This window comes from Linepithema humile, chromosome 1 (genome assembly GCF_040581485.1).
Source record: "Linepithema humile isolate Giens D197 chromosome 1, Lhum_UNIL_v1.0, whole genome shotgun sequence".
In the NCBI taxonomy this organism is placed as follows: Eukaryota; Metazoa; Arthropoda; class Insecta; order Hymenoptera; family Formicidae; genus Linepithema; species Linepithema humile.
The window spans coordinates 21,291,981-21,303,635 of NC_090128.1; the positions used below are offsets into that span (position 1 = coordinate 21,291,981).

At 38.5% G+C, this 11,655-nt stretch overlaps 3 protein-coding genes across 5 annotated transcripts; 1 reads left to right on the forward strand and 2 right to left on the reverse strand.

Moving 5' to 3' along the window:
- Positions 1 to 2: 2 nt before the first annotated feature.
- On the reverse strand, positions 3 to 5,862 carry Tudor-SN (Staphylococcal nuclease domain-containing protein 1). The gene is made up of 9 exons (XM_012362792.2): positions 5,509 to 5,862; positions 4,918 to 5,039; positions 4,592 to 4,734; positions 4,018 to 4,512; positions 3,427 to 3,907; positions 2,706 to 3,336; positions 2,130 to 2,579; positions 1,848 to 2,054; positions 3 to 1,768 (listed from the first exon to the last, which is right to left on the reverse strand). The coding sequence occupies exons 1-9, from the start codon at positions 5,557 to 5,559 to the stop codon at positions 1,661 to 1,663; spliced, it is 2,688 nt and encodes an 895-aa protein (XP_012218215.1). The 5' UTR covers positions 5,560 to 5,862; the 3' UTR covers positions 3 to 1,660.
- Positions 5,863 to 6,777: 915 nt separating this feature from the next.
- On the reverse strand, positions 6,778 to 9,664 carry LOC105669700 (heat shock protein 83). The gene is made up of 3 exons (XM_012362796.2): positions 9,350 to 9,664; positions 8,924 to 9,042; positions 6,778 to 8,833 (listed from the first exon to the last, which is right to left on the reverse strand). The coding sequence occupies exons 1-3, from the start codon at positions 9,497 to 9,499 to the stop codon at positions 6,931 to 6,933; spliced, it is 2,172 nt and encodes a 723-aa protein (XP_012218219.1). The 5' UTR covers positions 9,500 to 9,664; the 3' UTR covers positions 6,778 to 6,930.
- Positions 9,665 to 9,836: 172 nt separating this feature from the next.
- On the forward strand, positions 9,837 to 11,334 carry LOC105669701 (protein SREK1IP1-like). 3 transcript variants are annotated; one of them, XM_012362799.2, is made up of 2 exons: positions 9,837 to 9,986; positions 10,548 to 11,334. In XM_012362799.2, the coding sequence occupies exon 2, from the start codon at positions 10,552 to 10,554 to the stop codon at positions 11,002 to 11,004; it is 453 nt and encodes a 150-aa protein (XP_012218222.1). In that variant the 5' UTR covers positions 9,837 to 9,986; positions 10,548 to 10,551; the 3' UTR covers positions 11,005 to 11,334. The 3 variants fall into 3 exon arrangements, with proteins under 3 accessions (XP_012218222.1, XP_012218220.1, XP_012218221.1); XM_012362797.2 differs by having other exon boundaries at positions 9,866 to 10,020; XM_012362798.1 differs by lacking the exon at positions 9,837 to 9,986 and adding an exon at positions 10,027 to 10,180.
- The last annotated feature ends 321 nt before the right edge of the window (positions 11,335 to 11,655 follow it).

Sequence of the window (11,655 nt, forward strand, 5' to 3'; positions counted from 1 at the left end):
GATATTGGAAAACATTCCTCTCATATTTATTCAAACATCTTGATCACTTCGTATATTTCTACAACATAGTTATGCTCTCTGCATGATTACTCAATATATTTTCTTATTGCAGAAGATAAGTATTTGAAATATAAGACAGTATTATCACTATGCATATAACATCATAATGTAAAGTAGATAATTGAATGTATAGATACAACGGAAATTTTTGTATCTCGTAGATCTTCAAAATTGTAATATACTTAAAAAGTAATTCAAACAAGTGTTTTTTTTTTTATTTTTTGATCCTACAATGTGTACAGTGTATCAAATATCCAATAGGATTTTATTTACAAAATAAAGTTGATGAATCATGATAACGTCAGCATATTACCACAGATCAAAGTTCCATTACAAAATATTCAAAAAAAAAAACCTAAAAAAATTACATCGTGCATAGTTCAAGGTGGTAAATTAAAGGTATAACACACAACACAGTAGTTCTAATAAAATAAACAAGCTAACTCATTCTATATAATGCATAAAATATACATATATATATATTCTACGTACATAAAATATATATATGTATATATTCTTTATACCGCAAAAAAATTGTGAGTTACTTCACTGAACACATAGTAGATATAGTAGACATAATATTTGCTCTTATTGTAAATATCTCGAATATTTATTTAAACTTCATATTTATTCTTGTACTGTAATTTGCAGGACTGATCTGTAGGACAATTGCATTAATAATTTTTTTGTAAGTACATTAATGTCAAACTTTATGCATACAACGTACATGTATAACGTGAAATTCATTCAGAGAAAAGATAGAAGAGTCACAAGAAAGATGATATACTTAATTGTAAAAGTATCTTTTTCTTTATATTATTAATATATCCTCATTTGTTATGCTGAATTCGCGCGCGCGCACACACACACATGTCATTTAAAAGTTGAAAAATGTGTCTTGGATGATACTCTGTGCCAATGTCTTTAATTAAAAATATTCTGATATTCTGTTGATATGAACTTTCTCTAAGTAATTCTGTTTAACCGTCAGTGCCGGATTAGATTTGCGATTATAAATTCTACAGCTCTAGCTACACGTGATCATCCTTGTATATAAAAACTTGGAAAAAGTAGCACGCAAACACGATTGTTATTGTTTCTATTCACATAGATATGTAGGAAAAGCAATTAATTAACATATCTAACATAACTGAACGTACTTAACATGTTGAATTGCACATTGAAGATTTCATATGAATTGAGAATATTGGATCCTCAAACAATTTATATTGTGGTATCAAGTTATTAACAAATGTTCATATCGATGAGAACATGATGCCAATGATCGCGTAGTCTTGTTTGAAGACTGTTTGCACATGCACTTTGTTCATTGAAATTATTAAAATCGTTATGTACAATTCATTTTGTTTCATATGTATATATATATAATATATATATACTGAAATATATCATTGCATTGTATGCGACTAACGCGACATGTAACTCCCGTATCAATATTCATCATATTCTTAGTTTTATCTATGTAGCATACATAGTATCATACTTATTACGCGGCTTTTTGCTTTTTATTTAACATGATCTGTCCTTTTTATTCCCATATCGATAATACTTATCCCCGGCATTTGAGCACTTATATCAATTACAACCCAAATTCTTTGTCATCGTCTTCCGGCCTTACGTCTCCGTACATCCAGATATTACGATGGTTGTGCTTCGCGTCTTCCTCGGCTTTTTTATATTCCTCAATCTGCAAATAAAGACGCACGCTTGTAAGCAATCAATTTTTGCCAACAGGTTGCGACACGGCGGAAATAAGATCGACTAACCAGTTTAGTGAGTCTCCTATCTCGATGCTTCTGAACGTGCAGGAAACCGTCGGAGATAAGTCCTTTTCCGATATCTTCGTTTGAGGTGGGGTGCATCAACGATACGGCAATTACGTTACTGCTCAACTTGTATTCGACGTTTAACAGCAGGATTTTATCCAGCACATCTTCCTTAAAAGCATCCACCGCCGCTCTCTTGTCATCAGTCTGCAAAAATATCGTCGTGTAAGTAACAAGCCATTTGTCATTAAAAGTAAATAAATGTGTAAGAATTTTGCTTACGTCACTCGGAAGAGTCACGCATGCCAGTGCGTACTCATGAGCGTACGGCTTGTCAGTCGCGAAACGCGCCGGTAAATCAGCGACTCGCGTGACATTAAGCGTCTCCCTGTTGCCGTAATCAATGTAGAATACGCTGACGTTGGTCCCGGAGACCTTCTCCGTTTTCACGCGATACCACTGATCATCGCCGCTGAATTTTGCAACCGCTAAATCGCCCCTCGTCGGCTTGTAAGCGCCAGGAAGTGGCGGATTCGCAACCAGCTCCTGGCGCAGTTGCAGAAGCATGTTCTCCAGCATAGTGCCCTGATCGACAGATTGGGCGTAGAAATGAAGATCGTCGGTGACCTCGGAGATCACGACCTTCTGATAATCGATCTTGCGCTCCTGTCCTTCCTTCTCGTCAACGATCTTGTCGCTCTCCACTGGCGCTTCCACGCGATTCTTCCAAACCTGTAATGCAAAGTTATAGCTCAAGCTAATTTCAATTTCTAATAAACTGCATTATTCACACAATGTGTTGAGATAAAAACAGCGAGATACAGATGTTTTTTTTTTTATAATCAAACACGTGCTTACATTAAGTTTTTTCGCTCTCGCACGTTCTTCCGCAGCCTTGAGGGTTCTCGTGAGTTCTCCGGAATCCGGGAAATTCACGACTTCAGCCAGACCTTCCTCAACCAGAGCGACGGACATGTTGACGTCGTTCACTGTTAACCAGCCGATGAAACCGCTCGACTTCGTTTCCGTATTCTCGATCTTGATCTCCACGTCTCGTTGGAAACAATGCTCCTTGGTGAAGGCTAGAGCTTTCTCACCGTATTCGTCGGCTTTCAACACTCCGCCGCCGGGCAATGTTCTCTGGCAGCGCGGGGTTCGTATTCCAGCCAATACGAACGTGATAACGTAATCTTCCTTGGGAAGGTAGAGCTTCAGACGTGAGCCACTTGTCACGAATTCGACGACTCCTCTGATTCCCTGCGCTCGTTTGAGCGATGTCAGGAACGCTTTCGCCTTAGAGGGATCGTTCGAGAGATCCACTATTCTGTGAACTGGAATGTCTTTCTTCGCATGCAGTCCGTGCTGCGATTTTTCCGCTTTGCTCTCCGCGACTTGCAGGAGATTGTAGTGAGAAGAACGCTGATCGTCGTTCTGCCTGTATTTGATCACTCGCGCGAGACCCCGAGCGACCAACGCCTCCGCGATATTCCTGTTAGCATATAGAAGTAAAATTAAAAAATTTATTCTTGCATCTAAATTATAAAGAAACAAATCTTCTAGCGGAGATCAATTCACTTACGTTTTGCCGCACGTTACAGTGCAACACAGCTTTTCCGGGAAGTTGTCCCTAGCCGGTTGCGTATAATCAACCACCACTTTTACGTTTTTCCTGATGAACTTCTCGCGCAAAAATTCTCGCGCTTCCAACATCCAAGGTATGTCGTAAAGAGGTCTGAAATCCTTCGGTCGAGCAGTATTGTTGCTGTCCTCGATGTTCTTCTTCTCACGAGTGGGCGGTCGAATACTACTAAGAAATACTTTTTTGTTCTCGCCGTTCTGCGTGCGAATGATGAGCGCGTCCGCGTTAATAATTTCCACGACCGTGCCGGTGAATTCGATCTGCGGACCGGACGGTTTGTAGTCTTTCCACAGACGCAAACGCGCTTCCTTCGCCGCTTTCTCAGCGAGATACAGTTTTTCCGCGCCCGATCTGCTATTACTGATTGACCAATCTTGACATTTTGCGAAACCCTCGCTCAGCAAAATTTCAGCAATATTTCCTGCACAAAATATGTACCATGTGACCTTAATAATTTCCAATATCCACGATGCATGATTTAATACATATCGACATTCGATTGTCAGGTTTATCAGAAGTGCACAAACTCACCTTTTGGATGAATGACACTACCAATGAAGTTGTTATTGTTGACCGATTCCAACACTATCTCAACGTCTCTGTGCAAGAGTCGCGATTCCACAAAGTATCTGGCTTCGTCTGCATAAGGATCACCGACGGAATTCTCGCGGCGCCCGTTGGGCCAGCCAGGACAACGAACGCCTGAGATCATCAATGTTATGTTGTAGAAGTCGGGCAAGAGGAAAGCCCTCACAGTGGAGCCGTCGAAGACGAATTCGATTACGGCTTTAATTGGTTTCTTGCTGAACTTCTCAACCAATTTCCGAGGATCATCGACGGTCCATTTAATATCCCGTATATGCTCCGAGGTTGGTGAGTCACCCCACTTTCCCTTCTTCGCAGCTTTCGCAATATTTTCCAGCTCAATCAATCGTTGTTGCTCAGCTGTAGGATTACGATTGTCCCTTTTGACATTCACCAAACCCTCCGACACCAAAGTTTCAATTACGTTCTCGTCATTTCTATCTGCAAGATAATAATTACGATTAGATGTGCGACTCTTTTTTAATTTCCAGTATATGCAGTTGTCACGAGTGACAAATACCTTTTCCCAGCCAAACAGTTCCATACGTTCTGGCTGTATTAACCGACTTCTCAGTGGCAAATGTGACATCTTGACCAATCAACTTCCTGCGTAAGAATTCCCTCGCTTCCCAAGCATATGGTTCATCTTTGGTCTCATCCATGCTATAGGTGCAAAAAGTGTTTCATTATTTTCACAACTAAGCATCTTACCGTCTCTATAAAATTATTTAAATTAAAAAAAAATTTTAAATATATAAAAATACTTGTAAATAAATGTTATAATTCATAACATTAACATTGAACGTTACTATATTTTATTGTGAATCTAAATATAATTATATATACCTATCATTTCCTTTCCAGCGTTCTAATTTTGGAGCAGTAATGTTGCATAGAGTAATAGTCACTTCGGGTGGAGGTCCTCCCATGGGCTGTCCACGAATAACAACAGTGTCTCCAGACGTCACCTTCGCAATTAAAGTTTTGTATCATAAGAAAACTTATTTAAAATCTATTTAAAATCTATTTGAACAATATCCAGCATTTATTATGCAATTGAAATATTTATTACGCAATTATTAATATTTTTCATAGAACTTTTCCAAATTGCTGTAAACTCTTACAAAACTCTTGCTCAACCGAAAATAAAGAAAAAGGAGAAACAAGCAAGTGGAATAAAATTGTTAAAATTCTTATTTATATCACATATATCTAGTAAAACGCCTTTAAAACGCATAAAAGGCCGTTACAGTGATGATACTGCAGAATGTGACCATATGTTCTATAGTCCGCTTGTTGCCAGCTGGGCGAGCAGGCAAGAAATCAACATCGACATGATGTATATAACGCGAGTCCGTTGGAATCGGTAATGAGGCGTGCGTAAATACGCTGTAATCGATCACGAGATCGGCCGGCGTTCGCGCGGCGGGTCCTCACCTGCTTCACCACTCCATTTCTCAATTTCGCTGGTGCCTGCGGCGCGCTCATGGTGTCGCAGGATGATGCTCGCCGTGAATCGAAAAGATTTGCGATTACGTTCTAACGATTCGCACGTGCGCTCTCTCGAGACAAGTGTGCGCGTCTACACTTGGATTCGATGAAAATACGTGGCGTGTTGAAAGTCACGAGGCGGACTCAGGAGTAAGTTGACATGTTGGCTGTAATGAAGACAGAAAAGCAGGAGATCACACGCTTTCCACGTACACCCCCGTGTGGAGCAATCGGTCGGCGCGAGCGCGATCTACACCGAAAACACGCTGCAAGATTCGTTTGATTTGGTGGTGATGTGGCAACACGCGACACACGGTGCGCGGCACGGTGTCGCGCTCTATGCACCGGCTTCGAATTGGCGCGCACGAGAAGAGCTGGCTTATGCGAGAAATTGTATTGCTAATGCAAAGGAAACTAAAGGTCTGTTCCTTTCAGCTGCATCTTTCGTGTCTGCTGCGATATTTTTTCTTTTTCAATCTCTCGGTCCAAAATTTAACGTACACTCGAGATGCAGGAAGATGCGGAATTATTTTGGTTTACCATTCCATGGAAATATAAATAATTTACCATAAAAAATAACATAATTTACTTTTTTTTAATACGATAAAATATTTCAACAAAATGTTGATAGTATAGTAACAATTTAACAGTAAGTTCAATCAGTCCAATTATCAGAAATTCTACAAATAATTGAAATTTGGTTTTTAACAAAATTTTGATTTTAGATTTAATTAATGAAGATCATTGTAATACTTAATATTTGCAACACATTTTTGCTGAGAGAATATAATCTCAAAATTAATCACAGAATCTTTTATACATATTTCATTTATTTATTTCAGATATAATTTGTTCGTACAATTCAAAATAATATTAAAGATCAATATGACACTAGAGATATTTATTATTTGGATATTAAAGTATTCGAGGCTTAATCAATAAAGATAATTGTAATATTTATTGCTGACATATTTCCAGAGAGAATTATAAACTCAAAGCTTATTATAGAATTTTTTATACATATTTGACCTATTTATGATTTCAGATGATCAGTGCAATTTAAAATAATATTAAAGATTTATATATTCAATAAAAGAACTATTTACTATTCGAGAGAGTGTTAAGATATTTAAGATATTACAAATTTCTTACTATTCTCTAAATTCTAAATAGAAGATACAAATTATTTTAGGAAAATAAATCAAGATCATAAAATATTATTCAACCACTTTATTGAGTAACTATTGATCTTAAATAAAATTAATCTAATTAATTAATATTAATCCAATTAATATTAAGTTAATTAATTAATATAAAAAACTAAATTAAAAATTAGTCTTTGAAGATGGTCTTATCGCTGGATAGAACTTAATCTACTTCTTCCATCCTCGACGCCTCTTCGGCGTCACCTTCTAAAGTCGGCACTTCAGTTTCCATCTTATCGTCCTCAGCATTAGGCGTGTCTTCGTCCTCAAAGCCCAAGCCGAGTTTGATCATTCTATATATTCTAGATGCGTGTACTTGCGGATCCTCAAGTGCGAAACCAGAGGACAAGAGAGCAGTCTCGAACAGCAACATGACTAAATCTTTAACAGATTTGTCATGTTTGTCAACCTCAGCCTTTTGCCGCAAGTTCTCCATGATGGGATGATCCGGATTGATCTCCAAGTGTTTCTTTGCGGCCATGTAACCCATGGTGGATGTATCTCGGAGCGCCTGGGCCTTCATGATCCTCTCCATGTTCGCCGTCCAACCGTACTGCGACGTGACGATGCAGCATGGCGAGTCGACCAGCCTGTTGGACACCACCACCTTTTCGACCTTCTTGTCGAGAATATCCTTCATGACTTTGCAGAGACTCTCGAACTTGGCCTTGTCCTCCTCGCGCTTCTTCTTCTCCTCCTCATCCTCCGGCAATTCCAAGCCCTCTTTCGTGACAGACACCAGCTGCTTTCCGTCAAATTCCTTCAGCTGTTGAACGACGTACTCGTCGATGGGCTCAGTCATGTACACGACCTCAAAGCCGCGCTTCTTCACGCGTTCAACAAACGAGCTGTTGGCGACTTGTTCCCTGCTCTCGCCGGTGATGTAGTAGACATGTTTCTGGTTCTCCTTCATCCTACCGACGTAGTCCTTTAGCGAGCACAACTCATCACCGGATGCGGAAGTGTGATAACGGAGCAATTCGGATAGCTTCTTCCTGTTCTGGCTGTCCTCGTGGATGCCGAGTTTCAGATTCTTGCTGAACTGCTCGTAGCACTTCTTGTAATTCTCCCTATCCTCAGCCAATTCCTCGAAGAGTTCCAAGCATTTCTTAACGAGATTCTTCCTGATAACCTTCAAGATCTTATTCTGCTGCAACATCTCACGAGAGATGTTCAAAGGTAGATCCTCGCTATCCACAACGCCCTTGATGAAGTTCAGATATTCTGGAATCAGGTCCTCGCAATTGTCCATGATGAAGACGCGTCGTACGTACAACTTGATGTTGTTCTTCCTCTTTTTATTCTCGAACAAATCGAAAGGCGCACGACGCGGGATAAACAACAGCGCCCTAAATTCCAGCTGTCCTTCCACGGAAAAGTGTTTCACAGCTAAATGATCCTCCCAGTCATTAGTCAAGCTCTTGTAGAATTCGCCATATTCTTCCTGCGTGATGTCATCTGGATTTCTCGTCCAGATCGGCTTTGTCTTGTTGAGTTCCTCGTCCTCAGTGTACTTCTCCTTGATGGTCTTCTTCTTCTTCTTCTTCTCGTCTTTGGGCTTGTCCTCATCCTCATCCTCGCCGACATCCTCGATCTTAGGCTTGTCGTCCTCAGTTTTTTCTTCTTCCTTTGCAGGCTCCTCCTCCTCATCCTCGCTCAGTTCCTTATCACGTTCCTTCTCCACAACGAGCTTGATGGGATAGCCAATGAATTGAGAGTGCTTTTTCACAATCTCTTTAATCTTTGCTTCTTCCAGGTATTCAGTCTGGTCCTCCTTGATGTGCAAAACAATTTTCGTGCCACGGCCGATCGGCTCGCCATTGTCAGGGCGTACAGTAAACGAACCACCGGCGGAAGACTCCCACAAATATTGCTCGTCATCATTGTGCTTCGAGATAACGATGACCCTATCAGCCACAAGATATGCCGAGTAGAAACCTACGCCAAACTGTCCAATCATGGAAATGTCAGCGCCTGCTTGCAGAGCTTCCATAAATGCCTTGGTGCCAGATTTAGCGATGGTACCTAAGTTATTCACGAGATCGGCCTTGGTCATACCAATACCACTAAGGATAAAGAAAATTTAATTTGATGAGAACGTTTGCATTAATATACACAATTATTATTACATATATATGTGAAAGATTAATACTTACGAATCAAGAATAGTAAGAGTGCGATCATTCTTATTCGGGACAATTTTGATGAACAGGTCTTTGCATGTATCAAGCTTGGATGGCTCCGTAAGAGATTCATATCGAATTTTGTCCAACGCCTGAACAATTTATAAAATAATTAGCTTGATATTATTAACAAAGTTCAATATTACACATCTAAATTCACATATTTCTTCATAATAATTTTTAAATTTATAAATGTGTTAAATAAATTTTCTCAGAAACATTTATAGATGATGTAACATAGAAACGTATTTATTTATTTAAGAATTAATAAAATAAAATAAAAAATTATAATTATTTTATGAAGATATTGAAATAATTTCAGGTAAACCAGCAACGTGGTCGCACAAATAGGCCATGGAGAAATTATCGATTTTCGTTTATAATACACGAGATACTTACATCAGACGAGTTTGAGATCAATTCTCGGATAAAGATTTCCTTGTTCGAATAGAAGGTATTGATAATTAAGCTCATTAATTGAGCAATTTCGGCCTGAAAGGCGAAGGTCTCCACCTCGCCGGCGTTCTCCATGGATACGTCTTCTGGCATTTTTTTTCAGCAAATATTTCACTGACTGCCGATCGCGTTGGTCACAGCTGCTAAATACACGAATGTACTCGCAATCTGAATTTAATATGCAACACTTAGTGCACAAAGTTCGTCTGGAACAGTGCAAGTCTTTACACACCAACGAATATTGAACGACTGACCAAGAGTAATGGTCGCGCTTGAGAGTGGCGCGTTGAGAAGATTTGAGAACGGAAACCCGTCCTGTTTCTAGAATGTTCTATCAAAATCACTCCTCGAGGCCAGATAAAGCACAGAAACTACAATTGCTGCCGTGATATACATCACAACAAAAATTCACAAGTCAATTGCTGTGGCGTGTCGCGCACGAATCTTTGAGCAATAAGCGTCCGTTCAACTTTCCGTACGACTTCACTCTCGTGATTAGAGTAGTGATAGGAAGTGGCGACATTTTTCCAAGAGTCTAGAACCATCGCGATAGTTCGAACAAGCGGGAACGCCTGCATCGGTGCGTGTCATGTGTGTGCGCACGTCTGTGTTATGTACGTTGAATACATAACCACCTTTCTACTCTTTTGTTTATAGCAGTCAAGGATGATTTTAGGAGCGTCATAAACATTCCATGCGATTCACAGCGCACGATTTCGTTTTGTCTGAGCATTTGTTTTCCTTAAACTAAAATTTTTTAACTTGCCTAAACACGTGGGTGAACATTTATTTTTGCATAATTATAATTCCATGAAATAGTAACTGAATAATAATTATAAATTCATAGTTTCAACTGAGTCACAGTTTCAAGTCAGCTATTTATGATTATCGATGATTGCGATTATCATTCGATTCCTGAATTATTCATTTTTTGGGTGATATAAATTGCTTTGTCACTCATATCAGATGGGCTTTGTTATAAATGAAACTAAAATATTAATTGTTGCCTACAATGTATTAATTGAACTGCTTATTTTAGTAATAGAAATACTAAGATATATATGTATGCAAAGTAGATCGTTTTATGTGTGCATATTTTACATTCATTATTACATGGCGTCCACGTGTTGATTTTTTGCAGAATCATGGATCCCGGAATTCTTTCTAGACTGATCCCTCAGAACAAGGAGCACATACGACCTGCTTGCAAAAAATGCGGATACGCTGGACATTTAACTTACCAATGTCGCAATTTTATCAAGATCGATCCAAACAAGGAAATCGTGTTAGACGTTAGTAGCACGAGTTCTGATAGCGACGAAAATTATTTAACTCCGTTAACAGAATTGCGGGAGCGTGAATTGAAGAAGAAGCAGAAGGAAGCCAAGAAAAAACGTAAGGAGAAGAAGACCAAGAAAAAACGTAAGAAACGTGAGAAATCTGAGAGCAGTGATAGTGAATCTGAATCTGAAACGTCCAGTGAGGAGGAAAAGAAACACAAGCATAAGAAAAAAAAGAAAAGCTCTAAACATAAAAAACGTAAGAAGCATAAGAAAGACAGTTCATCTGAGAGCAATGAGGACAGTGATAAAAAATGAATTCATTTCAATTATTATATAATTTTTACTCATATCTTCTTCATTGAAAGTGATTCGTAATGTATCATATTTGCATCATCATGTCTTTGTACATTTTGTCATACTTCTTTCAAGAGAGTAACGAAGGGGAAACAGTGACATTGCCCTATTGTATCTATTAACACTCAAATTTACAAATAAAACTAATGTAAATAATTTTTTCAAGCATACATGTTTATAATATCTCTATGCCTAGGTTTTTCAGCGTAGATTGTATTCATCTTACAAAATGTTGGTTTTTAATGCTCTTATGTACTTTTTATCAATAATATCTTTCAGCTGCTAATGTAATTATAATTCATTTGATTTAACCTGGCTTTGAAAATACCTATTTCCCTATAACATTTAACAGAATTGCATAGAATTCTGAAATTCTGGCAATATGAACAGTTTCTTAAGGCATTGTTCACAATGTGAAAGTTACGGATCTTCAAAACATTAAGGCAATATTATACTGGACAAGTTTTTAATGTATTGAAAATAGTAGCAAGATGAGAAAATCCACGAATTTGATTGGTTACAGCAATGTCATTAATTGTACCAACCAATACGAGATGTGGATTTTTCATGCTTTGACTGCTATCTTGAAATTGCTATATCTCGGGACATAAA